Source organism: Hypanus sabinus, chromosome 13 (genome assembly GCF_030144855.1).
Source record: "Hypanus sabinus isolate sHypSab1 chromosome 13, sHypSab1.hap1, whole genome shotgun sequence".
NCBI classification, from domain to species: domain Eukaryota; kingdom Metazoa; phylum Chordata; class Chondrichthyes; order Myliobatiformes; family Dasyatidae; genus Hypanus; species Hypanus sabinus.
Genome location: NC_082718.1, coordinates 72,659,702 through 72,687,100, shown reverse-complemented (window position 1 = coordinate 72,687,100; position 27,399 = coordinate 72,659,702). Strand labels below are relative to the sequence as shown.

General features: G+C 43.6%; 1 protein-coding gene across 1 annotated transcript in view; it reads left to right on the top strand.

Annotated features, from left to right (window-relative positions):
* The window catches only part of LOC132403977 (unconventional myosin-XVIIIb-like), a gene marked incomplete at its 5' end in the record, with an annotated part of 415,128 nt that overhangs the window by 230,308 nt on the left and 157,421 nt on the right, over positions 1-27,399 (top strand). The window contains 3 exons of the mRNA XM_059987873.1: positions 1,667-1,821; positions 5,018-5,141; positions 13,945-14,145. Of these exons, the coding sequence (XP_059843856.1) occupies positions 1,667-1,821; positions 5,018-5,141; positions 13,945-14,145 (480 nt within the window). The remainder of the gene's footprint in view (positions 1-1,666; positions 1,822-5,017; positions 5,142-13,944; positions 14,146-27,399) is intronic.

Genomic DNA, 27,399 nt, shown 5'->3' with positions numbered 1-27,399 from the left:
ATCAGGAAGAATATAGCTAGAAGGTGACAGGTGAAGCTGGGTGGGTGGGAAAAGGAAGGGGTTGGAGGTGAAGGAATCTGATAGGAGAGGAGATTGGACCATAGGAGAAAGGGAAGGAGTTAGGGACCCAGGGAGAGGTGATGGGCAGGTGAGAAGGTCAGAGTGGGGAATAGAAGAGTGGAAAGGAAGGGATTTTTTTTTTGCCAGGAAGAATGGATTCTTATGCCATCAGGTTGGAGGCTACCCAGACAAAATATAATGTGTTGCTCCTCCACCCTGAGGATGGCTTCTTGTAGATGTCTTTGGTGGGGAGAGCTGTATGCCTGATGGAACTAGCTGAATCCACCAGTTTCCCCTGTAGTTATGCATTGGAATTTCCATACTAGGCTGTGATACAGCTAGTGAGAATGCTTCCAACAGTACATCTGCAGAAGTTTGTCAGAGTCTTCAATGACATGCCAAACTTCCTTAAATTTCAGAGAAAGTAGACACCAACCTACCTTATTTGAGGTTGTACCCAAGTGTTAGGCCCAGGATAGGATCCAAGACGTTGACACCAAGAAACTTAAAAGATGGCCTAGGACATTTCCAGGAGGAAATGTTGACAAGAAAAGTCCAGTGGTAGACTTAAGTTACATTGGAGTATCCAGTCTCTGTCATAATGAGGAATGTCTCCAGCAGTCGATTTAATAGTTGCTTTTCTTTTGATCAGAAGATCCTGTTGAACTCTGTTAGTGTGGAATGCTGATTCGCTGATTTATTGACGGATGGCAGGGGTGAATGGCGGAGGAGCTGCATGGCCTCAAGTTGTGGGGCTGCCTGTTTACAGCCACCCAGTGAGGAGTGAGTCAGGTGTGCTCCACCAGAGACGCTGTGGCAAGGCATTGGATAATTGAGAATTAAACATAGGACCAACACATACAACATGCTGCAGGAATTTAGCAGGCCAGGCAGCATCTAGGAAAAGAGAACAGTTGACATTTCGGACCAAAACATTGACTGTACTCTTTTCCTAGATGTGGCTTAGCCTGCTGAGTTCCTTCAGCATTTACGTGTCTTGCTCAGATTTCCAGCATCTGCAGATTTTCTCTTGTTAATAAAACATGGGACAACGTTTCTTCTCTCAGTAACTGCAGAATTTTGGAATTCTATGATGTTTCACTTAGGGTTGAAATATCTAATACTAGAGAGAATACATTTCAGATGAGAGCTGGAAATTTCAAAGGAGAGGTGTGGTGCAAGTTTTGTTGCACACAGAGTGATGGGTGCCTGTAATGTACTGCCAGGAATGCTAGTGGAGTCAAATACAAAAGTGCATTTAAGTGGCTCTTAGGCACATGAATGTGTAGAGAATGGAGGGACGAGGACATTGTGCAGAGAATGGATTAGTTTAGTTAGGCCTTTAATTAATTAGTTTGGTACTATTAGTATAGCTGAAGGATCTAATTCTGTGCTGTACTTCTCCATGTTTTAAGTTCTCAGACTGCTGACCATCTCAGTGTGAATTCATGCCTGAGATAAGTAGAATTTTGAACTGGATTCCAGATAGGAAAGTGGAAATGAGTTCCAGATCAGATTGACCATGAATTTTTGGAATGGTGAAATTGGCTCAAGTTGCTGAGTGGAATGCTACTACATCTGCATCTTATGTTATTTTGTTTCTCAGCTTTCAGACCTGCAGCAAAATTATGAGCGTGCCAAGCGGGATGTTCAGCAGCTCAGGAGGAAAGGAAAGCAGTTGTCTACGGACTTGGAGGACACCAAGGTGTTGATGGAAGGTCAGCAAAGTCGCAATCATGAGCTGGAGAAGAAGCAGAAAAGGTTTGTCTGGGCTCTCCAAATAGCAGGTTCTTCTAATGTGTATTAGTGATATTGCCTAACAGCTCCAGGGAACTTGGTTTGATTTTGATCCTCGGTGCTCCCTAAGTCCAGTCTTTGCATTCTCCCTGTGAACTTTGTCAGGTGCTTCACTCTCCTCCCCAATCTCAAAGATATGCTGACGGGTTAATTGGCCTTTCAAAATCATTGCTTAGTGAAGGTAGGCGTAGGGGAATTGATGGGGTTCCTTCCTGAGAGCTAACATGGATTCGATGGGCCAGATGGCTTCCTTCTGTGGTTTTACAAGTAATATTCTGATTAAGATCCATTCTTTCAGCCCCTGTACAGGAGATGGTGAGCGCTTGCCTTTCAAATCTCAAAGTACATTTATTATCAAAGTACCTACAGTATACGTCACCATGTACTACTTTGAGATTCATTTTCTTGCGGGCATTCACACCTTGTCCTTCCAGGAATTCCATGCTTGCCACCTTCTCTGGACAGCAGCTGATACTGGCCTTCTGAATCTCCCAGTAGCTAATGGCTGAGTGTTTGTTGCAAGCAATTTTGAAAACAGTCATTCAGAAAGACCATGTGGGCTTGCAGACGAATCTGGTGTAATGTGAAGCTGCCGTGGCCTTTTACAGATATATATTGAGGCACTCTCCTCATTCAACCATCCGTATGCCCTGATTAGGATGTGTCAGCATTTTTCCACATCTCATACTTTTGTTCTGCCTTTATCAGTGCACAGTGATGACAATGAATTATATCACCATAGTGGCTGTGTTACTGGTCTGGTAATCCTGAGGCTGGAATATGAATCCAAATGTAATGGTTGGAGCTGAGCAATTTAAAATCAGTTAACTTATTAATGAATCAGAATACATTGGAATAAAAAGCTGGTATCCGTAAAGGGTACTGTTCTGGCTCACACTATCCGAAGGGGAAGGACATAAGATGGCTACAATGATAAGGAGGAAAATATTACACTGGTGCATCGAGTCTATAATGCAGTCAACAGGACACTTTCGTTGTATGGTTTGTTAATGTGATGTGGGTGTTGCTGGAAAAAAACGAGCTTTTATTGTTTATCTCCGTTTGGCTTTCAGAAAGCGGTGGTGAGTTGCCTTCTCGAACCAATGAAGATGTTTGATCAGTGCTCTTTGGAGATAAATGAATGCAATACATTTGCAAGTTAGAAGAGTCTAGGAGGGTGTGGAAGCTAATGGGAGAGGTATGGAGAGCTATGGCACAGTTGAGGGTCAATGCAAATAGGCAGAATTACAGTTTGACATGGACTAGATGGGTCAAAGGGCCTGTTTTGGCGCTGCAAGTGCTCTATGACTACAAACGTGCAACATGGTAGGAATGCTACAAGCGGTGGTGTTCCCCTGGCGCTACTGCTATAAGTGATACAGATCTGAGAGATTGAAGAGGTGTTGCCAGGGTAACTGATAGGGCAATGGACACTGGTGCGATTTGTAGTTGGTGTGGGGACAGAATGCTTGCACTGTAGTTAGTGCAGTCGACCATCCTAGAGCAGCACTGGTGCGGGGACTGAATGTTTGCACTGTCGTTGGTACAGTTGTCCATCGTAGATCAGTACTGCTGTGGGGACTGAACGTTTGCACTGTAGTTGGTGCAGTCAACCATCTTAGAGCAGCACTGGTGCAGGGACTGAATGTTTGCACTGTAGTTGGTACTGTTGACCGAACTAGAGCAGTACTGGTGCAGGGACTGAACGTTTGCACTGTAGTTGGTACTGTTGACCATTCTAGACCATTACTGGTGTAGGGACTGAATATTTGCACAGTATTTGGTACAGTCTTCCATCCTAGAGCAGCGCTGGTGCTGGGACTGAATGTTTGCACTGTAGTTGGTGCAGTCAACCATCCTAGAGCAGTACCAGTGCAGGGACTGAACGTTTGCACTGTAGTTTGAACAGTTGGCCATCCTATTGCAGTACTCATGCAAGGACTGAATGTTGGCACTGTAGTTGGTGCAGTCAACCATCCTAGATCAGTACTGGTGTGGGGACAGAATGTTTGCAGCTTAGTTGGTACAATCTTCTATCCTAGAGCAGTACTGGTGCAGGGACTGATGTCAGGACTATAGTTGGTGCAGTTGGCCATTCTAGAGCAGTCCTGGTGCAGGGAATGAATGTTTGCACTTTAGTTGGTACAATCTTCCATCCTAGAGCAGAACTGGTGCGGGGACTGAATGCTTGCACTGAAAGATACAATGCTGTCCAAGATGGTTACTTTATCCAGCAAGATTCTACCCTTTTTCTGAAGAGATTCTGTAACATTCCTGATCTGTGTGTTGTACATCTTGGTAAGGCTTTCAGTTGTGCTTGGGAAGTAGATTTGAGACTCAGCCCACAGGCTATCCTGTCCTTATCAGATTAAGAATCTGAATTATTATCACTGACATATGTTGATTTGTGGTAGCAGTATACTGCAAGAGATAAAATATTACTTTCTTACAATAAAATATGAAAATAAATGAATAAAAAGTGTAGAAGAGGAATAGTGAGGTAGTTTTCTTAAACTCTTCAGAAATCTAATGGAATCTGTTCCTAAGATATTGAGCATGAGTTTTCAGGCTCCCGTGTCTCCGCATTGATGGTAGCAATGAAAAGGGGGCCTGTCCCAGGTGGTAAGGGCCCTTAATGATGGATGTGACCTTCCACAGGCAACGCCTTTTGTAGTGTCCTTGATGGTAGGGAGGGTTGTGCCTGTGATGGTGCTGACTGAATCTATAACCCTCTGCAACCACTTGCGATCTTCTGTATTGGAGTCTCCATGCCAGTTAGAATGTTCTCCATGGAAATTTGCAAGAGTCTTCAGTGATGTACCAAATCTCAAAGTTCTAATGAAGTAGAGCTGCTGGCATGCCTTCTTTATGTTTCCATCACCTGCTTAATAATAAAATAACAATCTCATTATGCCCCTCTTTAGTAACCATGGTACTCGAGTGCTGCTTTGTTTTCTGGTCAATGGACCACTTAATAAAGGGTTGTCTTCAGTTCATTGAAAATGGTGACTTTCTGGGAAAGATACTGCACTTTCTGTTTTGATGTTAAACTTGATCAATTTTACCAAGTCTGGTCCTTTTCACTGTCTCATTCAGAGTAGAGTTTACTCAGGATTTGTTGCTATCTTAAGTCCGTTTCTGTTTCATCCTCTCTACGCAGGTTTGATATGGAGCTGGCTCAAGCTCTTGGCAAGGCAGCCTTTGAGAAGACCCTTCGTGAGAAGGTATCACAGGAAAGTTACACTTTGAGGGCAGAACTTTACCGTGCACAACAAAACATAAAGGTGAAACCCAGTTTATAATGTTCTAGTACGTTAAACTTCAATTATTCACAGTGTTTGAGTATGCCAAACTAGAATGTATTTACAATATTCTGGTATGCTGAACTCCAAGGCTATTGCAATGTTCTAGTATGCCAAATTCTAGAGCATATCAGTATTTACACTGTTCTAGTATGCTGAGCTCCAAGGTATTTGCACTGTTCTAGTACACTGAACTCCAGTGTATTTACAATGTCCTAGTATGTGGCACTCCAAGGTATTTACAATATTCTACTTTTGTTCCATGGATGCTGCCTGGCCTGGTGAGTTTCTACTGCATTTTATGTGTGTTGCTCAAACTCCAGGCCCTGCTGATATTGAGTGACTGCACTCAGCAGTGCAGATCATTATCAGCAGTGCATTGCAGATCATTATCAGAAATCTTGGAAACATGCTGACCATGAAGGCCCTTACATTTTCCTAGTCTCCTATTTTAATCAACCTTCATGTTTTGAAGTTCAAAGTAAATTTATTATCAAAGTATATATACTATATGTCACTATATACAATCCTGAGATTCACTTTCTTGTGGAGAGTCACAGTATATACAAGAAACACAATTAACTCAATGAACAACCACATCCACTCAGATGGAAAACAACCAATGTGCAGAAAAAAATAACAATAATAAGTAATAAATAAATAAATATTGAGAACCTGAGTTGGAGAGTCTTTGATGTTGCGTCCATAGGTTGTGGGAACTGTTCAATGATGGGGTGAGTGAAGTTATCCCCGCTGCTTCAGGAGCTTGATGATTGAGGCCTAATTCCCTAACCTGATGGTGCAGGTCCTAAGGATTTTGTACTACCTTCCTGATGGTAGCAGTGAGAAGAGAGCATGGCCGTGATGATGGATGTTGCTTTCCTGTGACAGCGCTCAGCATGGATGTGCTCAATAGTAGGGATATCTTTACCCATGATGTATCCACTAATTTTTGTAGGCTTTTCTGTTCAACGGCATTGGTGCTTCCGTACAAGGCCATGATGGAACCTATCAATATATTCTCCAACATCTATGGAAGTTTGTCAATATTTTAGATGACATGCTGGATCTTTGCAAGCTTCTAAGAAAACAGAGGCATTGCCATGCTTTCTTTGTAATGGCATTTACATGCTGCATCCAGGACAGATCCTCTGAAATATTGACACTGTGGAATTTAAAGTTGATGGCCCACTCCACCTCTGACATCCTGATGAGGATCGGCTCATGACCTCTGGTTTCCTTTTCCTGAAATTAATAATCATCTCCTTGGACTTGCTGACATTGAGTGAGAGGTTTTGCTGTGGCATCAATCAGCCAAATTTTTAATCTCCCTCCTATATGCTGATTCATCACCATCTTTGACTCGCCCAATGACAACGGTGTTGTTGGAAATCTTAAATATGTCATTGGAGCTCTGGTTGGCCTCAGTCATAAGTATGTTGTTCGTCTTTCGGAGTCGAAGATGACCACGACTTCAGTCAGGTGGAGGGATTGTGACTGGTGAGGCCAATCCGGGCCCTGAAAGCTCGCCCACATGTGGGACACATGAGGATAGCTGCTGCAGTGGAAGTGGAGGTAGCTCGAGCCTTGCGTGCGGCGCGTTTCCTCTGAGCCTCTGCGATGCGTCTGATTTCCGCTGCATACGCTCCTTTAGTGGTCCTGCTCCACCAGGTTGGGCGGTCCAGAGCAAGCGATTCCCAGCTACTGGGATTGATGTTGAGGTCTTTGAGGGACACTTTGAGGCAGTCTTTGAAACGTTGCTTCTGCCCTCCAACTGAGCGCTTGCCCTGGCTCAGCTCTCCATACAGCAGCTGTTTTGGTAGTTGACTGTCAGACATCCTGACGACATGGCCAGCCCATCTGGCTTGGGCTTTCTGTAGGAGGGTGTAGACGCTGTGGGTGCTAGCCCGCTCCAGGACCTCCGTGTCTGGGACTTTGTCCTGCCATCGTACGTGGAGAAGTCTGCGGAGGCAGCTCAAGTGGAAGTGGTTGAGCTGTTTAGTGTGTCTGCTGTAGACAGTCCAGGTCTTGCTGGCATAGAGGAGGGTGGTGAGAACCGCTGCTCGGTAGACCTTCAGCTTGGTGGTAAGGCTGAGTCCTCTCTGCTCCCATACATTCTCATGGAGTCTCCCAAAGGCTTTGGCAATTCTGTTGCTGATCTCTGCATCGATGTTCATCGCTCGTGATAGAGTACTGCACAGATAAGTAAAACTGTCGACTGCCAGTAGCCTCTGCCCCTTTACTGTGATGTGTGGTTCCTGGTAGGGCTTTCCGGGTGCGGGCTGGTACATAACTTTGGTCTTTTTGGTGCTGATTGTAAGTCCAAAGTTGTCACAGGCTTGTGAGAAGCAGTCCATTTCTCGCTGCATCTTCTGCTCTGTGCTGGCGTTGAGGGCTCAATCATCAGCGAATAAGAGGTCTCTGACGACGGTCTCCTTTACCTTTATAACAGCCTGTAGATGCCAGAGTTTGAATAGCCCACCGCCGGTCCTGTATCTGACGTGTATACCATCCTGACAATCGCGGAAGGCATCATTCAGCATAGCAGAGAAGACCATGCTAAAGAGTGTAGGGGCGAGAACGCATCCTTGCTTCACACCGTTCATCACTGGGAAGGCTTCTGACTCGTCACCATTATCCAAAACTTTCACCATCATGCCATCGTGGAACTGCTGAACAATTGTGATGAACGTGATAAGGCAGCCAAACTTCTCCATTATCTTCCATAAGCCATCTCTGCTGACCGTATCAAATGCCTTGGTCAGATTGACGAAGGTCATAAAGAGGTCGCTGTGCTGCTCTTGACATCTCAGATCAGGTGCAGGTTATTCTCAAGAGGGAGGGCAAGAATCCAGATATTGTGGTCCATGTAGGGACCAATGACGTGGGTAGGATGAGTGAGGGGGTCCTGTGTAGGGAGTTCAGGGAGTTAGGTGCGAAGCTGAAGAGCAGGACCTCCAGGGTAACAATCTCAGGATTGCTACCTGTGCCACATGCGAGTGAAGCAAGGAACAGAAGGATTATAAAGATTAATACGTGGCTGAGAGGGTGGAGCAGGAGGGAGGGCTTCAGGTTTGTAGATAATTGGGCTTTGTTCCAGGGAAGGTGGGATCTGTTCCGAAGGGACGGTTTACACCTGAACTGGAGCGGTACTAACATTCTTGCAAGGAAGTTTGCCAGTGCTTCTTAGGGGGGTTTAAACTAAATTTGCAGGGGGCGGGGATCCAGAATGTGAGAGAGGATAGCGAGATGAAGAATAAAGGGCAGGTGGGGACTACACGGTTCCGGAATATTAAGTGTGTAGTAGAGAAAGGTGAGGTGGAACAAGTGATAAGGAGGACTCATGTACAGAGGGATGGTCTGACGGAACATGGAGTTAAATGTGTTGAAAGAATAAGTAAATTTAGGAAAGACAACAAAATTCTAGGGGCGTATAGCCCGATGGGAGTTTGGGGAGCTGGGTTAAGCACAATAGGCAGCGTTTCAAACAGAGAGAGGAGAAATGGGCTAAAAATTCTATATCTGAATGCACAAAGTGTCAGAAATAAGGCGGATGAGCTTGAAGCCCAGGTGCGAATGGGTAACTACGATGTTGTTGGGATAATGGAGACATGGCTGCAGGGAGATCAGACCTGGGAAATGAATGTACAAGGGCATACGTGCTATCGTAGGGACAGAAATGTGGGCAGAGGGGGTGGGGTGGCCCTGTTGGTGAGGAATGAGATTCAGTCCTTTGCAAGGGGGGACATAGGGTCAGGAGAAGTAGAGTCTGTGTGGATAGAACTGAGGAACAGTAAGGGCAAAAGGACCCAAATGGGTGTTGTCTACAGGCCACCAAACAGTAGCAAGGATATTGGGTGCAAGTTGAACACTGGCATGTGGCAAAGGTAATGTCGCAGTAGTTAAGGGGGATTTCAACATGCAGGTGAATTGGGAGAATCAGGTTGGTGCTGGACCACAGGATAGGGAGTTTGTAGAGTGCATTCTTGGAACAGCTTGTATGAGAGCCGACCAGGGACAAGACTATTCTGGATTAGTATTATGTAATGAACAGGATTTGATAAGTGATCTCGCAGTAAAGGAGCCATTAGGAGGTAGTGATCACAATATGATAAGCTTTTATCTGCAAATTGAGAAGGATAAGGGCAGCTCGGAGGTGTCAGTGTTGCAGATGAACAGGGGAAACTATGGAGCCATGAGGGAGGAGCTGGCCAAAGTTAACTGGACGGATAGCCTAGCAGAAAAGACAGTGGAACAGCAATGGCAGGTATTCTTGGGAATAATGCACAAGGTGTAAAATCAGTTCATCCCCCAGAGAAGGAAGGATTCTAAGGGGGGAAAGGGGCCATAGTGGTTGGCAAAGGAAGTCAGAGATTGAATAGCATTAAAAAAAAGGAAATATGACAGAGCTAAAGTGAGTGGGAGGACAGATGATTGGGAAGTTTTTAAGGAACAACAGAAGTTAACTAAAAAGACAATACGGGGAGAAAAATTGAGGTATGAACGCAAGCTAGCCAGGAATATAAAGGAAGATAGCAAAAGCTTTTTTAGGTATGTGAAGTGAAAGAAGATAGTTAAGAAAAATGTTGGGCCCTTGAAGAATGAATTGGGTAAAATTGTTATGGGAAACAGAGAAATGGCAGAAGAATTTAATGAGTACTTTAGATCTGTTTTCACTAAGGAAGACACAAGCAATCTCCCAGATGTATAGATGGGCTAAGGACATAGGGTAACAGAGGAAATGAAACAGATTGACATTTGGAAGGAAACGGTGATGAGAAGACTGATGGGACTGAAGGCTAACAAATCCCCAGGTCCAGATGGTCTGCACCCTAGGGTACTAAAGGAGGTGGCCCTGGAAATTGTGGAAGCATTGGTAATCATTTTCCAATGTTCCTTAGATTCAGGATCAGTTCCTGAGGATTGGAGAATGGCTAATGTTATCCCACTTTTTAAGAAAGGAGGGAGGGAGAAAACAGAGAACTATTGACCTGTCAGCCTGACATCGGTGGTGGGAAAGATGCTAGAGTCCATTATTAAGGATGAAATAGTGGCATATCTAGTTAGCAGTGATAGGATTGGGCCGAGCCAGCATGGATTTACCAAGGGTAAATCATGCTTGACTAATCTGTTGGAGTTTTTCGAGGATGTAACCAGGAAGTTAGACGGGGGAGATCCAGTGGATGTAGTGTACCTCGATTTTCAGAAGGCATTTGATAAGATCCAACATAGAAGATTGGTGGGTAAAATCAAAGCTCAGGGCATTGGGGGGAAGGCATTGACATGGATAGAAAACTGATTGGCAGATAGAAAGCAAAGGGTAGCGGTGAATGGATGTTTCTCGGAATGGCAGGTGATGACTAGTGGGGTGCCACAGGGCTCGGTATTGGGACCACAGCTGTTTACCATTTACGTTAACGATTTGGATGAAGGCATAGAAAATAACATCAGCAAATTTGCTGATGATACTAAGCTGGGTGGCAGTGTGACATGTGATGAGGATGTTAGGAGAATTCAGGGTGACTTGGATGGGCTGGGTGAGTGGGCAGATACTTGGCAGATGGCATTTAATGTGAATAAGTGTGAGGTTATCCACTTTGGGAGTAAGAACAGGAAGGCAGATTATTATCTGAACGGTGTAGAGTTAGGTAAGGGAGAAATACAAAGAGATCTCGGAGTCCTTGTTCATCAGTTACTGAAGGTGAATGAGCAAGTGCAGCAGGCAGTGAAGAAGGCTAATGGATTGTTGGCCTTTATTTCAAAGGGAATTGAGTACAAGAGCAAGGAAATCCTCTTCCATTTGTACAGAGCCCTGGTGAGACCACACCTGGAGTATTGTGTACAGTTTTGGTCTCCAGGGTTAAGGAAGGATATCCTGGCTGTAGAGGAAGTGCAGCATAGATTCCCGAGGTTAATTCCTGGGATGTCTGGACTGTCTTACGCAGAGAGGTTAGAGAGACTGGGCTTGTACATGCTGGAATTAAGGAGATTGAGAGGGGATCTGATTGAAACATATAAGATTATTAAGTGATTGGAGAAGATAGAGGCAGGAAATATGTTCCAGATGCTGGGAGAGTCCAGTACCAGAGGGCATGGTTTGAGAATAAGGGGTAGGTCATTTAGGTCAGAGTTAAGGAAAAACTTCTCCCAGAGAGTTGTGAGGGTCTGGAATGCACTGCCTCAGAAGGTAGTGGAGGCCAATTCTCTGGATGCTTTCAAGAAGGAGCTAGATAGGTATCTTATGGACAGGGAAATCAAGGGATATGGGGACAAGGCAGGAACCGGGTATTGATAGTAATTGATCAGCCATCAAAATGGCGGTGCAGGCTCGAAGGGCCGAATGTTCTACTTCTGCACCTATTGTCTATTGTCTATTGACATTTTTCCTGGAGTTGGCGTGCAGCAAATATCATGTCGACAGTTCCATGCCCTGCATGGAAGCCACACTGGCTGTCTGGGAGGAGACATTGCTCAAGGTGTTGGAGAAGGCGATTAAGCAGGACTCAAGCCAAGAACTTCCCAGCTATGGACAGGAGGGAGATGTCTCAGTGATTGTCACAAGACTGGGGGTTGCCTTTCCTCTTGTAGATGTGGACTATGCTGGCATCTTTCAACTGTTCCGGGACCTTTCCTTCGTTCCACATAGACTGGAAGAGCTCAGTCAGCTTCTGCATCATGAATGGGCCTCCTGCTTTGTGGACTTCAGCAGGGATTGCATCTGATCCTGGTGCTTTGCTCCAAGAAAGCTGCCTGATGGCTTTTCTGACTTCTTCTTCTGTGGGGAGGTTGTCAAGGTCCAGGTTGATCTCCACCTGAGGTAGGCGAGCAATGGCCTCATCATTGATTTCGGCAGGGCGGTTGAGACCTGGTTGAAGTGTTCAAGTGTTCATCTCTCCAAAATCTGCTTTTTCTCTGTCAGCAGCCGAGTCCCATCTGCACTGAGGAGTGGGGAGGAGCCATAGGACTGAGGTCCATACATAGCCTTCAAAGCATCATAGAAACTCCTGGTGTCGTGACTGTCTGTGTAGCCCTGGATCTCATCGGCCTTATTGCTGAACCAGAAATCCTGATCCCATGGAGTTTTTTCTGCACTTTCCATCTTGCACTGGCGAAGGCGTTTATCTTTGCTTGTGATGTGGGATCGTTCTGGTGCGCTCTGAACAGTTGGTGTTTCTCTGACAACAGTGCCTGTATCTCCTTGTCGTTCTCATTGAACCAGTCTTGATGTCTACGGATTGCTGCTCCGAGGTGTTCGAGAGCAGTAGAGTAGACAGCATCTCTGAAAGCCGTCCACTGCTCTTCATTGCTGGTGTGGTCATCCTGGGGTGTGTCAAGCTGCCTGCTATCTAGGTCTTTATGAAATTCTTCTGCAACTATGCTGCTCTTCAGCTTGGAGACATTGAGCCTCTTTGCAGCCTTCTGACCTTGGGGTCTTCTCGCAGGCAGAATGCGAAGTTTAAACTTGGACACTATGAGTTGATGATCCATCCAGCAGTCGGCACCACACATGGCCTTTGTCACTCTCACGTCTTGCCAGTCCCTCTTTCTGGTGATGACATAGTCAATCAGATGCCAGTGCCTAGAGCGTGGAAGCATCCAAGATGTCTTGTTATGGGTAGGGAGGTGGAATAGGGTATTGGTGATGACAAGGTCATGCGTAGCGCATGTCTTGAGGAGCAGCAGGCCATTGCTGTTACACTTGCCAATACCATGTCTTCCAAGAATCCCTCCCCAGGTCTGGTAATCTGTCCACACTCTGGCGTTAATGTCCCCGAGGACAATAAGCTTCTCTGACTGTGGGACTGCTGCTATAAGGGCATCAAGTTCTTCATAGAACTTATCTTTGATGACATCAAGGTTGGTCATCGTTGGGGCATATGCACTGATCAGCGTTGCACTCCTCTTACTGCCAAGTGGAGCTGAAGTGTCATCAGGCGATCGTTGATGCCCTCTGGAAGCTTGGCAAGTTTATGAGCGAGGTGGAATCAGATGGCAAATCCAATGCCAGCCTCTCGTCGTTCAGTGCTGCTGCGACCGCTCCAGAAGAAGGTGTACCCACTACCACGTTCTGTAAGCTGGCCCTTGTCTGCTAGGCGTGTTTCGCTGAGTGCTGCAATGTCCACATTATAGCGGGCTAGTTCTTTGGCGACCAGTGCTGTTCTTCTTTCTAGTCTGACAGCCTTGGTGATGTCAAGCAGAGTTCGCACGTTCCATGTTCCATGTTGAGCACATTCATTTTCATCTTCTTTGTAGTTCGACCGCTGACTGGGATCCCCACCAGCTGCGGTGTGCTGGCCAGGGTAAGATGAAGCAGGCTATGTTTGAGGCACCTTTTCTAGCCCCTTCCTCCATGGAGGTAAGCACAGCGATCCTAAAGAGGACTGCTCAGACACCCAGGGAGCTGCCGAGCTCCACTGCTGCTTCATTTCAGCGGAGAATGACCCAATGCCCTGGGCCGCCTGTGTGCAGGTTTGTGACTACAGATTCCAGTGTATCCACACCTGTTGCTTTGCCACTCGCCCATCGCCACAGGACTTGAAGTTTTCACGGAATGGGTATAAAGGGAGTAGAGCAGAGGACTAAGCGCACAGCCTTATGTTGCACCCATGACCTTGTAGTCTACATTCAAATTCATCTGTGATACCTTGGTTTAGCAGATCCATTGTGCATACTTCCAGTCATGGGACACTTGCATGGTATGGGGTTGACATTGACTTAGCTGTTCATGCCACTATAGGCTGACACTGGAATCACAAAATGATTTCTTCTCTACCTTGTTTGACAGGAAAAAGGATCTGAAGCCACGATGTTAAAACAGCAAATAGCAGAGCTGAAGGCTGAATTGAGTGACCTCACATCCTGTGAGCCCCAGGACAAGGAGACGGTGGCACAGATGAAGAAGCAGCTTCGCCAACTTGAGGCTACAACAAAAAAGCAGAGTAAAGAGATGAGTGAACAAGTGGGAAGCATCGAGCAGCTGGAACAGGTCAGCCAGGATCTGGGTGGGCAGCATCCAGAGCCACCCAAGCTATGCCTTTAACTGCCAGCTTTCCTTTTCCAATCCAAAAGTAAGCAACAAATTGTCTGCAGTCTTGGAGAACATCACAAACAGGGCTTCACTGTCTCCCTGTTCATGGCATAGACACATCATTCTGGAATTGTTAGTCATTTGGAGACCTGCACAAGGGATGAGATTAAAGATTAGATTTATTTTGAGTCACAGTCACATAGTAACCCATTATAGCACTAATTCACATGTTGTCTGTAAGCAGTTAGTATAATCTTCCCAAGAATTAGCCAAAGCTGAGAATTAACCGCAAGGAAATTCAACTTCATACAGAAGATTCTCCTCCACACTCCCTCTAGTGCTTTCACATCCTTCCTCCAGTGTGGTGACCAGAAATGCATGTAATACTTTGAGCAAGGTCTAACCAATGATTTATGAAGTTCACACATAACCTCCCTGCTCTTGTATTCACGTGCAAGAGCACATCAGCCAGGATATGGCAATTGCCCCACACCCACTGTAATAGGGGTATTTTATCCTCCATCAATCAGTCTGCCATTCAGTGACACTGTGATTAATCTGTGAACTAACATCATGCAGCTCAACCTACCCATGCCCCTTGATCTTTAACGGTAAATCTTACTTTAATTGCCTCTCGAGGACCTTTTGCAATAAACAGAGAAGCAGAATTGAAATGCATATTGGCTATTATAAGCTCAAATGGCAGAATAGGTTGAGAAACTGAACGGCTTGCTCCGGCTCCCATGTCCTTATACAGTTTAGATTTAGAATTTTGTTTCTTACATCTATCTCACAGCACGAGGGAGTAAAAATCTTAATGTTGCAACTCTGTTACAGTGTACAAGCAATAAGGAAGGGAAATGTGGGAGGATATTGCCCAAACACTGAGACTGCATACATGTATTTTCAGTCAGATATGTAGTCAGATCGATGTGTATTGATAAATCTGATGGCCTGGTGAAAGATGCTGTCCCAGAGCCTGTTGGTCCTGGCCTTAATGCTGCAGTACTGTTTGCCAGACAGTAGCAGCTGAAACAGTTTGTGACTGGAATCCCTGATAATCCTTCGGATCCTTTTTTATGCACCTGCTGACGTAAATGTCCTAAATAGAGGAAAGTTCACATACGCAGATGTGCTGGGCTGTCAGCACCACTCTCTACAGTGCCCCGTGATTGAGGGTAGCACAGTTCCTGTACCAGGCGATGACACAGTCAGTCAGGATGCTCTCGATTGTACTCTTGTAGAAAGTGCTGAGGATTTGGGGACTCATGCCAAACTTCTTCAGCCTTCTGAGGTGAAAGAGGTGCTGTTGTGCTGTTTTTGTTCACCACACAGCCGATATGTACAGTCCAAGTGAGAACCTCAGTGATGTGTGTGCTGAGGAACTTGGAACTACTCACCCTCTCAACTGCAGTCCCATTGATGTCAATAGGGGTTATCCTGTCTCCATTCCTCCTGTAATCAATGATCAACTGCATTTTTTTCAAAGGGAGAGGTCGTTTTCTTAGCACCACTGTGTCAGGGCATTGACTTCTCAGTAGGCTGTCTCATCCTTGTTGGAAATAAGGTTTATCAATGTTGTGTCATCTGCAAATTTGATCAGAAGATTGGGAGCTGTGCATGGCAGCACAATTGTGGGCTTATGGGGAGCAGAGGATGGGGCTCAGGATATAGCCCTGGGTGATCCTGAGATGGTCAGCGGGGCAGAAGTGAGCAAGCCCACTCTTACCACCTGCTGGCAATCCGACAGGAAGTCTAGGCTCCAACTGCACAAGGCAGGGTGCACGCCAAGGTCTCTGAGCCTCTTGTCAAGGCTAGGGGGAATAATGGTGTTGAATGCTGAACTGTAGTCCTAGAACAGCTTCTGGTATTAAGCATCCTTCTCCAGATGTGTAAGGATGGTGTATAGAGCTGTGGTTATTGCATCATCTGTCGATCAGTTGTGTCGGTAGACAAATTGTAGGGGTTCCAGTGTGGGTGGTAGCAAGTTACAGATGTAGTCCTTGACCAACCTCTCAAAGCATTTGCTTATGCTTATGACAGCCCTAACTTTACAAGGAAGTCAAAAGCACATAAAGGTATGGTGGCAAGCGGAAGTTATCCATCCTCTCCAGCCTATTCCAACATTCACATTTATTATGGCTGCTCTTGAGTTTTTATTTAGCGATATCATGGTAACAGGCCCTTCTGGCCCAAACCCTCACCACCCAATTACACCCATGGGATCAATTAACCTACTAACCTATATGCCCTTGGAATATGGGAGGAAACAGGAACATCTGGAAGAAACCCACACAATCACAGTGGAGAACATACAAACTCCATACAGACAGTGGCAGGAATTGAATCTGGGTTGCTGGAACTTTAATAGCATTATGCTAACCACTACACTACTATACTAAACTCAGTTTTGCTTCCCTGCTCATTAATTCCCTTGGCTAACAAATACCTGTTGATTTCAGTTTGTTGTGTTTTGAGGGAACCAGCATTGCATTTCCATCGACATTTTAAGAACTATTCCCCAATACCATTGGTGAATGACCTAGCTATAAAGTAAGGAGAAAGTACCCTTTATTCTGGACAGCAAATAATTCCTCTCTGTGTTATTCCTCAAATTATTTGGTTACTGTAAGCACCCCAAAGGGCACAGCCTCATTAGAAAGAGCAATGCACACAAAATGCTGTAGGGACTCAGCAGGTTAGGGAGTGTCCTGACTCCTAATGAAGGCTCTCAGACCAAAACATTGACTGTTTATTACTCCCAGTAGATGCTGCCTGGCCTACAACATTTTGTGTGTGTTGCTCTGGATTTCCAACATCTGCATAATCTTTTGTGTTCAGGATAGAAAGATCTTCTTTTAGAACAGAGATGAGGAGGGATTTCTTTAGCCAGAGGGTGGTGAATCTGTGGAACTTACTGCCACAGTCAACTGTGGAAGCCAAGTGTTTAGGTATATTTGAAGTAGAGTCGATATGTTCTTGATTAGTGAAGGTGTCAAAGTTATGGGAAGAAGGTAGGAGGATGGGATTGAGAGGGAAAATAAATCAGCCATGATCAAATAGCAGCGCAGACTTGATCGGCTGAATAGCCTAATTCTGCTCCTGTGTCATAAGGTCTTAATAGGACTGTCTGGTTGAGGCATCATACACTACTTTGCTACACCTCCTGCTGGGTCCATTGTCTGGATTTGAGTAGGCAATGCTGGGAAATGCATGGTTGAGATTTGCTTGGGTTGCTTTGGTGGCTGACTGGGCTGTCCATAACCATGGATTTGATTAGACACTCACCTATAATACCTTCCAGAGGAATCATGATCTTAAACCCATTTCTAAAGTGAGGAGAGACATATGGTTAAAATAAAAGCTTTTACTGGCTGTATTTTATGTGCCTGCATTATGGTTGTACAAGTTTTTACAATTGTACAACAATGCATTTGCTCTCAATGAATCATTTCTCAAAATTGGGTCACTATAGATCAATATTCTCCCAACCCAGCATTCATTGTCTGCGATGCATGTTGAAGCAGATAAGAGACCTCGAGAGAGCAAGCTGTCGAGGCCTGCATTGTCAGTGTGTGCGGGGAGGGATCCTTGTTAAGATGTCATGAAAAGAGCAATTAAATGATTTCTACACCTGTCCAAAACTCTTTGAACTTCCAGAACCATAACATTGAAGAAATACACTTTCACTGAGGCTAGATAATATAGAAGCAGCTTAATTTTCAGAGGTGCTGAATAATATGATTGACACATTGCTTTTAGAGCTAGGTTGTCTACATTGCAGACAATTACCCTGGTCCACAAATAACACATCTGGTTATCTTACTGCAAATACAAAGACAGCGTTTGGTGATTTGTCCACGAATATCTGAAGGCACCTAGTTTATCCTGCTCCTGTTTGTATCCTGATAATGTTTCTCAAAGTCTGCTGAGAGGAATTGGCTCTACACTATTCCTCCCAGCAAAGCTTACCAGAGGCTAGGTAAACCTTTCTATTTCTTTCAATAGGATAAAACATACCAGGAGGCGGCAATTCAGCCCTTTTATCTGTTCCATCTTTCAACAAGATCAATTTTAGTTGTTAAAACATGTTCAAAGTAAATTTATTATCCAAGTACATATATGTCATAATATAACACCCTGAGAGTCATTTTCTTGCAGGCATACTCAGTAAATCCAATAACCATTAAATAATCAAAGACCACACCAACAGAGCAGTCAGCTGGTGTGAAAGAGACAACAAACTGCAAATACAAAAGAAAGAAAAAGATAAATATATGCATACATATTTAAATAAGCAAGCATTAAATATCAAGCCAACACTGATTTCTCTAGATGATAGTTCCACACTCCTGTCACCTTCGCACTGAAGAAAAATCTCTTAACTTCTTTCCTGAGAGGATTGAGTCTGATTTTAAAGTTACGTTCCTTTGTCCTGGGATTGCAGTATGAAAGGAGGCCAATCAGCCCATTGAAGCATTGTTGGCTCTGTGCAAAATAAGCTCCACAAATCCTGCTCTCCTCCATCTCCCTGTACACATATATTTTAATGTTATCAAATCGGATCTATTCCATTACTGTCTGACCAGTGCTTTCAATCCCTGTATATAAAAGATTTTCCTTTGTCATTTTTGCTTCTTTGGCCAATTCCACCATTCAGCAAGTGCTAGGGAATGTATGCTTGAGCTCCTTTAGCAGATGAATGGATAGTTAATGGCATTGAACTTACTGAGCATGATCGCTCCCATAACCTATTGGAGGCTATTATCTTGATCTTTTGCTATTCACAGTATTATTAATGAGTTGGATAAGAATATGTCCAATGTACCTTTCCACCAATGGGAACAAATCCAACCTATCTATTCTGTCTAGACCATAATTTTAATTACCCTCTTGACATCACTTTTCCAAGGACTTCCCAACTTCTTCAGTCTACCCACAGAACTAAAGATTATCATTGCTGGAACCATCCCAGTCTCACATTTCTGTAACCCTCCCAAAAACCTTTAGGTTTTATCTCATCCTGTGGAACAGTCTTTTCTATTCCTCTGTCAATTCCTTTCAAAATGCTAAACCTCTCAAATAAGTCATACATACCTCATCTAGACAATATAACCCCAAAAGCCTAGTGAGCTTGGGTGAATGTGTTTTCTCCCCTAGGACTGACAACTCCTTGGAAGATGCAATGAGTGCCCTGTATCCGAAGCATCCAATGGAGTCGAACCAGGACCAAGGTGTTCTACATCCTCCCTTATGTTCTACCCTTCCAGTTACAAGGTGTAGGATCCCATAAATCTTATCAATGACTTCTTCAAATTTAAAAATTAACTTCATTCATGACAATACATAGAGGAAGTACACTGAGTACACATCTGTTCAGATAATCAGTGAACATCAGAGTAATGTATCGAACAGTGCAGAACTGTACAGGCCCTTTGGCCCACAATGTAGTGCTGATCTTTGAAGCTACTTACTCTAAGATCAATCTAACTCCTCCCTCCAACATAACCCTCCATTTTTCTATCATTCATGTCCCTATCTAAGAGTTTCTTACATATTCCTAATGTATCTGCTTCAACCTCCACCCTAGCAATGCATCTGTGTGTAAATAAACCTATTTCTGACATGCCCCTCTCCCATACATTGCTCCAATCGCATTAAAGTTATGCCTCTACCTGTTAGCCATTACTATTGTGGAAGGAAGGTGCTTGCTATCCACTATCAATACCTCTTATCACAGAGGAATCACATTTTTATACATCTTTTCCTCTATTCTCGATACATTAGAATAATACATTTTTTAATAATTTGGCTCCGCAGAAGAGAGTGCATGTACAAAGCACGCAAAACAGGCCATTTGGCCTAACACATCCATGCCAACTGAATGGCCTAAGTCGGTCCTATTTGCTTGGGTTTGGCTTGTACTCCTCTAAGTATTTTCTATCCACTTACCTCTCCAAATGTTTGCTAAACTTTGTGCCAGCATTTCAGCTTGTGTGGAAGAAGTTGCTCCTCAGATCCCTTTTGCAACTTTCACCTCTCATTTCACCCTCTAGTTTTGGTCTCCCCTACCCTGGGGAAAAGACTGCGGCTATTCACCTTATCTGTCTCATGTCCTCCTTGAATGATACTCCCATGAAGTACTTAACAGGACTCAACTCCTCACTGTCCAGGGGTGACAAGCCCAAAACTGTGGTCGTTCCTCACAAAGTCTTTGTATTGACTGAGCCCATCAGTATAAAATCCTGCGTGCTTGAATGGTGTCTAACAGCAACGTGCACCTGCAAACATCTCCTTAGTCTGGAAGGACAGCTTGGCTCAGTCTGACCAAAGCACAATTGACAATGAGATGATGACCAGTTGACAGGGGTCTTAGTGTGTACCCTGGGAAAAATCTGTAGGTTTTATACTCCATGACAACTTTTCAGAGATCAATATACCTTATTGAAATGATATCTATACTTAAACCATTTCACTTTCTTAAAGTTTAGAGATACCTCGCAGAACAGGCCCTCCTGAGCCACACTGCCCAGCAACCCACTGATTTAACGCTAGCCTGATCAAATACAATTAACAATGTTCAATTGTAAATACTAACCAGTATTTCTTTGGACTGTGGGAGAAAACTGGAGCACCAGAATGAAACCCAAGCTATCACAGGGATAACTTACAAGCTCCTTATAGGAGTTTCTCAGTTCCTCACAGGAACTGAGCTCCGAACTCCAATACCCTGAGATGTAATAGCATCTAGCTATCCTCTACATTACCATGGCATTTAGATCTAGATTCATTGATTATTTCATTGATTATTTTATCTAGATTTTTCTTCCTTTTGGTTCTAGTGGATGACTTCAGACAGTAACAGATTCTACCTGCACATGTTACCACTTCATTTAATTCATTCAACGCCTTTCTGTAATTAGATGCTCCCCGCCACGCTGCACCATCCATCATCAATCATTTTGTCATTGTCGACCTCAGTTGTGATCTTCATTATGTTATCTAAATCATTAATGCTTGTTGTGAGTAATTGAGGCTCTACAGCTGATCCAGGTGGGAAATCATAATACCTTCCTCCTCATTTGATAGAAATCTACTATTCCCACCTTCTGTCCTTTTATTGCTGAACCAATCTCCTAACAACATTAGTAATTTGCCTTCAGTTCCCACGGGTTTAATCTTAACTAATGGCCTTTAATGTGGAAGTTTATTGAATGGATTCTGCCTGAAATACACTGTTGTTCTATCTGCTGTTCAAAAAATTAAATTAGGTTCATTAGCTGTGAGCCTATCCTTTTGGGACGGGTAGAGCTCAGTTCGAGTTCCTTTAAGGAGTCCAGTTACTGTGTGTGAGAAAACAAAGTGTAATCTGCATTTGTATAGCCAATTTCATAGATTTACTTTGTCCAGTGGCAAACAGTGTAGTTCAGTCACTGTGTTGGAAATAAGGTTTGCTTTTACAAACAGTGAGATGATGATGTCTGCATAATGTTTAATGCTTTTAGGTCTGAGGATGAGATGTTGAAACTAACCTTAAACTCTGTTCCTAGGGGATGAATGGGAGGTGAATGCCATGTTAGGGGATGAATGGGAGGTGAATGCCATGTTAGGGGATGAATGGGAGGTGAATACCTTGTCAGGGGATGAATGGGAGGTCAGCTCCATGTTAGGGGATGAATGGGAGGTGAATACCTTGTCAGGGGATGAATGGGAGGTCAGCTCCATGTCAAGGGATGAATAGGAGGTGAACGTCATGTGAGAATTTCAGAGTCTGAGATATCACAGACCCATGTGTAAAGATACCATGACTATATCCTCTTTATTTTGTCATAGATACAGGCAGTAAAGAAGGGGCCTGTATTCTTTGCCCATTCTTATCTCCCGTAATGAGGGTATGATGAGCCCCAGTTTGAGGCAATGTCGCCCGTGCAGTGAAGGCACTCCTGTTGCCAAAGTGGAGAAAGTTCCATAATTTAGACCCTGTGATTAAAAGATATGGATATAAAGTGGTAGGAGAGTTGTTGTCAGTGTCATTCCCATATGTCTGCTGCTCTTGTCCTGGTGGGTGGATTTGGATGGTGGTGTCAGTGTCATTCCCGTAAGTCTGTAGCCCTTGTCCTGGTGGTTGCATTTTGAAGGTTGGGTTGAAGAACTACAAAGGATTAGAATGGATTTTGCAGGGTGCTATGATGGTGTAGTGGCTGGCAGGAAGCTGTTACAGCTCGGGGCACCAAAAATCAGAGTTCAATTCCAACATCATCTCTATGTCCTCCCTGTGGAATGCATGAGTTTTTCTCCAGGTGCTCCGGCTTCCTCCCACAGTCCAAAGACATAGTGCTTTAGTGGGTTAATTGGTCATTATAAATTGTCCTGTGTTCAGCTAGGGTTAAATCGTGGATTGCCGGACAGCGCAGTTAGAAGGGCCTATTCCACGGTGTATCTCAATAAATAAATTTCCCATGTCAGGGGATGTAAGTCACAAAGAGAACCTTCTTAACCAACACTCCCTACTCCCAGCCTGTGAATCAATCCAAAGAGGTTAAAGAGAAATTAGCTTTATTTGTCACATGTACATTGAAACAGGCAATGAAATAAGTTGGTCTGCATCAAATCAAATCAATGAGGAACTTTCTGAGCAGCCTGCAAGTGTCGCCATACTTCTGCTGCCATCATAGAAAGCCCACAACCTGCTTGCTCTAACAGTATGTGGAGCAAGTCAGGGCACCCAGAGGAAATCCACACTGTCCTGAGGAGAGTGTTCGAACTCTGTGCAGACTGTGGAAGGATTTGAACCCAGTCAGTGATCACTGGAGCTGCAACAGTGGGTTTGTGGTCAATGTGGACAGCTTGTTGCTGTATACATCTGAGAACTGGGCCATTTTGAGTGATATTGAAGGCAAAAAATTCCTGTGCTTACTCAGCACAGAGGCAATACTGACAGGAAAGGAGCTGATGGTCAGCTTCTACAGACTTTTTAAAGCATCTTCCACAATGAAACAGAGTTCAGAGTTCAAAGTAAAATTAATTATCTATATATGTAATTGTCACTATATATAACCTTGAGCTTCATTTTCTTGCAGGCATTCACAATAGAGGAAAGAAATGCAATAGAATCAATGAAAAACTACACACAAAGACTGACAAACAGCCACTATGCAAAAGAAGACAAAATTGTGCAAATAATAAATAAATAAATAATACCGACGACATGAGTTAGAGTCCTTGAAAGTGAGTCCATAGGTTGTGGAATCAGTTTAGTGAAATTACTCATACTTGCTCAGGAACCTGATGGCTGAAGGGTAATAACTCCTCCTGAACCTGGGTGTGGGACCTACCTAAGGCCCCTGCATCCTTTTCCTGATGAAAGCAGTGAGAAGAAAGCTGCTTTCTTGTGGCAGCAATCCTTGCAGATATACTCAGTTGTGAGAGGGCTTTACTTGTGATGGACTGGGCCGTATCCATCACTTTTTGTAGGCTTTCTGGTTTTTGGGCATTGACATTTCCAAAACAGGCCATGATGCAACATTAAAGAAGTAAAAGTTGTTAAATGGGCCTTGCTGATAGTTTCTATTTCTGATGTGACATTTTCCTCCTCTTAAGCATTTGTTACCTTCTTACCTAGTTAGATTAATTCTCAGTCTGTTATTCTCTTTCTTTGTTGACATTGATCTTTGCTTCTCAGTACCTATTTGTTGCTACAGTCTCTCTCTATTTATAAACCATATAACAATTACAGCATGGAAACAGGCCATCTTGGCCCTTCTAGTCTGTGCCAAACACTTACTCTCACCTAGTCCCATTGACCTGCACTCAGCCCACAACCCTCCATTCCCTTCCTGTCCATATGCCTATCCAATTTTGCTTTAAATGACAATACCGAATCAGCCTCTACCACTTCTTCTGGAAGCTCATTCCACACAGCTACCACTCTCTGAGTAAAGAAATTCCCCCTCATGTTACCCTTAAGCTTTTGCCCCCTAATTCTCAACTCATGTCCTCTTGTTTGAATCTCCCCTACTCTCAATGGTAAAAGTCTATCCACGTCAACTCTATCTATCCTCCTCATAATTTTAAATACTTCTATCAAGTCCCCCCTCAGCCTTCTACGCTCCAAAGAATTAGGACCTAACTTGTTCAATTTTACCCTGTAACTTAGGTGCTGAAACCCAGGTAACATTCTAGTAAATCTACTCTGTACTCTCTCTATTTTGTTGACATCTTTCCTGTAATTCGGTGACCAGAACTGTACACAATACTCCAAATTTGGCCTCACCAATGCCTTGTACAATTTTAACATTACATCCCAACTCCTATACTCAATGCTCTGATTTATAAAGGCCAACATACCAAAAGCTTTCTTCACCACCCTATCCACATGAGATTCCACCTTCAGGGAATTATGCACCATTATTCCTAGATCACTCTGTTCTACTGCATTCTTCAATGCCCTACCATTTACCATGTATGTCCTGTTTGGATTATTCCTACCAAAATGTAGCACCTCACGCTCATCAGCATTAAACTCCATCTGCCATCGCTCAGCCCACTCTTCTAACTGGCCTAAATCTCTCTGTAAACTTTGAAAACCTACTTCATTATCCACAACGCCACCTACCTTAGTATCATCTGCATACTTACTAATCCAATTTACCACCCCACCATCCAGATCGTTAATGTATATGACAAACAACATTGGACCCAGTACAGATCCCTGAGGCACACCACTAGTCACTGGCCTCCAACCTGACAAACAGTTATCCACCACTACTTTCTGGCATCTCCCATCCAGCCACTGTTGAATCCGTTTTACTATTTCAATATTAATAGCTAACGATTGAACCTTCCTTACTAACCTTCCATGTGGAAACTTGTCAAAAGCCTTACTGAAGTTCATATAGACAACATCCACTGCTTTACCCTCATCAACTTTCCTCGTAACCTCTTCAAAAAATTCAGTAATTGTCAAACATGACCTTCCATGCACAAATCCATGATGACTGTTCCTAATCAGACCCTGTCTATCCAGATAATTATATATACCATCTCAAAGAAAACTTTCCATTAATTTACCCACCACTGACGTCAAACTGACAAGCCTATAATTGCTAGGTTTACTCTTAAAACCCTTTTTAAACAATGGAACCACATGAGCAATACGCCAATCCTCTGGCACCATCCCTGTTTCTAATGACATTTGAAATTTTTCTGTCAGAGCCCCTGCTCTTTCTACACCAACTTCCCTCAAGGTCCTAGGGAATATCCTGTCAGTACCTGGAGATTTATCCACTTTTATATCCCTTAAAAGCACCAGTACTTCCTCCTCTTTAATCATAATAGTTTCCATAACTTCCCTACTTGTTTCCCTTACCTTACACAATTCAATATCCTTCTCCTTAGTGAATACCGAAGAAACAAAATTGTTCAAAATCTCCCCCATCTCTTTCGGCTCCATACATTGCTGTCCACTCTGATTCTCTAAGGGACCAATTTTATCCCTCACTATCCTTTTGCTATTAATATAACTGTAGAAACCCTGTGGATTTATTTTCACCTTACTTGCCAAAGCAACTTCGTATCTTCTTTTAGCTTTTCTAATTTCTTTCTTAAGATTCTTCTTACATTCTTTATATTCCTCAAGCACCTCATTTACTCCTGTTATGAACCCCATAACTGGGTCACCTATCAGCAAAGATAGAGAGGTCCGTTGAAGTCTGATGGTACTATTTTTAACAGTATTTATTGGTAAAAATACACAAAAATAATATCAATGCAAACATACAGATACTACATGTCAATACTAAATCTAAAAGTGTGGGTATAATAATAATCAATAAGAAATAAGCTCTATCATTGTCTCGGGGATAATGTATTGTCTGATGGAAATATAAAAGTCACTTAGCTCATTCAGGCTGCAGCCGTTGGTTGGAGTCAAGAGAGAGATTTTAGAAACTTGCCAGCTTTTCCTTTTTATGATGTCGATCCTTCGAGAGTTCCATTTGTGTAGCCGGTCCTTTAGCTAAGCCATTCCATGGAAGACTCATCATCCGGGCAAGGATGGACACATACATGAGTCCCCACCGGCTGTCACTATTAAACACTGTCACAGGATTTCTAGCATTTCTCCTGGTGCGTCTAAAGGGGTTGTTCCCCAGACCCTCTTTTATCCTTACTCACGGGGTCTCAGATGTCAATCAGGTTGGGATGATGCAATCCCTCAACCAGCCCACTCTGGTTGTCCCCCGAGGGTTTTCAATGAATAGTACAGTACTCAATACACAATTCCGTCTCCCGGAGACAATGGCCGTTATCCATGGCTTTGTCTTGCGGAGGCCCAGGACACATTCCAAAACCTTGAGGATTCTCTCTCATTTCCTGGGTCCCAGACCCGAATTAATAGCGATCTTGCGATTCTCAAAAAGGAGGGGGGCTACTTTGTACCCTTCGGCCCCTCAGAGTTGTGGCACATTTGTAACACTCCATGCTGCCTATATTTATTGTAGATATCTCTCCTTTTCCTAACCAAGTTTCCAATATCCCTTGAAAACCATGGTTCTCTCAAACTTTTAACCTTTCCTTTCAACCTAACAGGAACATAAAGATTCTGTACCCTCAAAATTTCACCTTTAAATGACCGCCGTTTCTCTATTACATCCTTCGCATAAAACAAATTGTCCCAATCCACGCCTTCTAAATCTTTTCACATCGCATCAAAGTTAACCTTTCTCCAATCAAAAATCTCAACCCTGGGTCCAGTCCTGTCCTTCTCCATAATTATATTGAAACTAATCAGTCTCTTCTCAGTCTTTCTTGGTCTGTCTCCTTTTACTCCATGTTTTCCTGTATTGTCCCCTCCAACTGTTGTCCAAATCTGAATCAGGCTTATTTTCACTGACATAGGTTGTGAAATTTGTTATTTTACAGAAGCAGTACAGTGCAAGACATAAAAATTACTAAAAAATACAATAAAGAATATTAAAAATTAGTGCAAAAAGAGAGCAAAATAGTGAGGTTGTGTTAATGGATTTGTGGCCTATTCAAAACTCAGATGGTGTTGTGGAAGAAGGTGTTCCTAAAATGTTGATTATATGTCTTCATGTGCCTGTTTCTCCTCCCTGATAGTTGCAATGAGAAGAGGGCATGTCCTGCGTAGTGGGAGTCCTTCATGCTGGATGCCACCTTGAGGCACTGCTTTGTGAAGATGTGCTTGGTGTT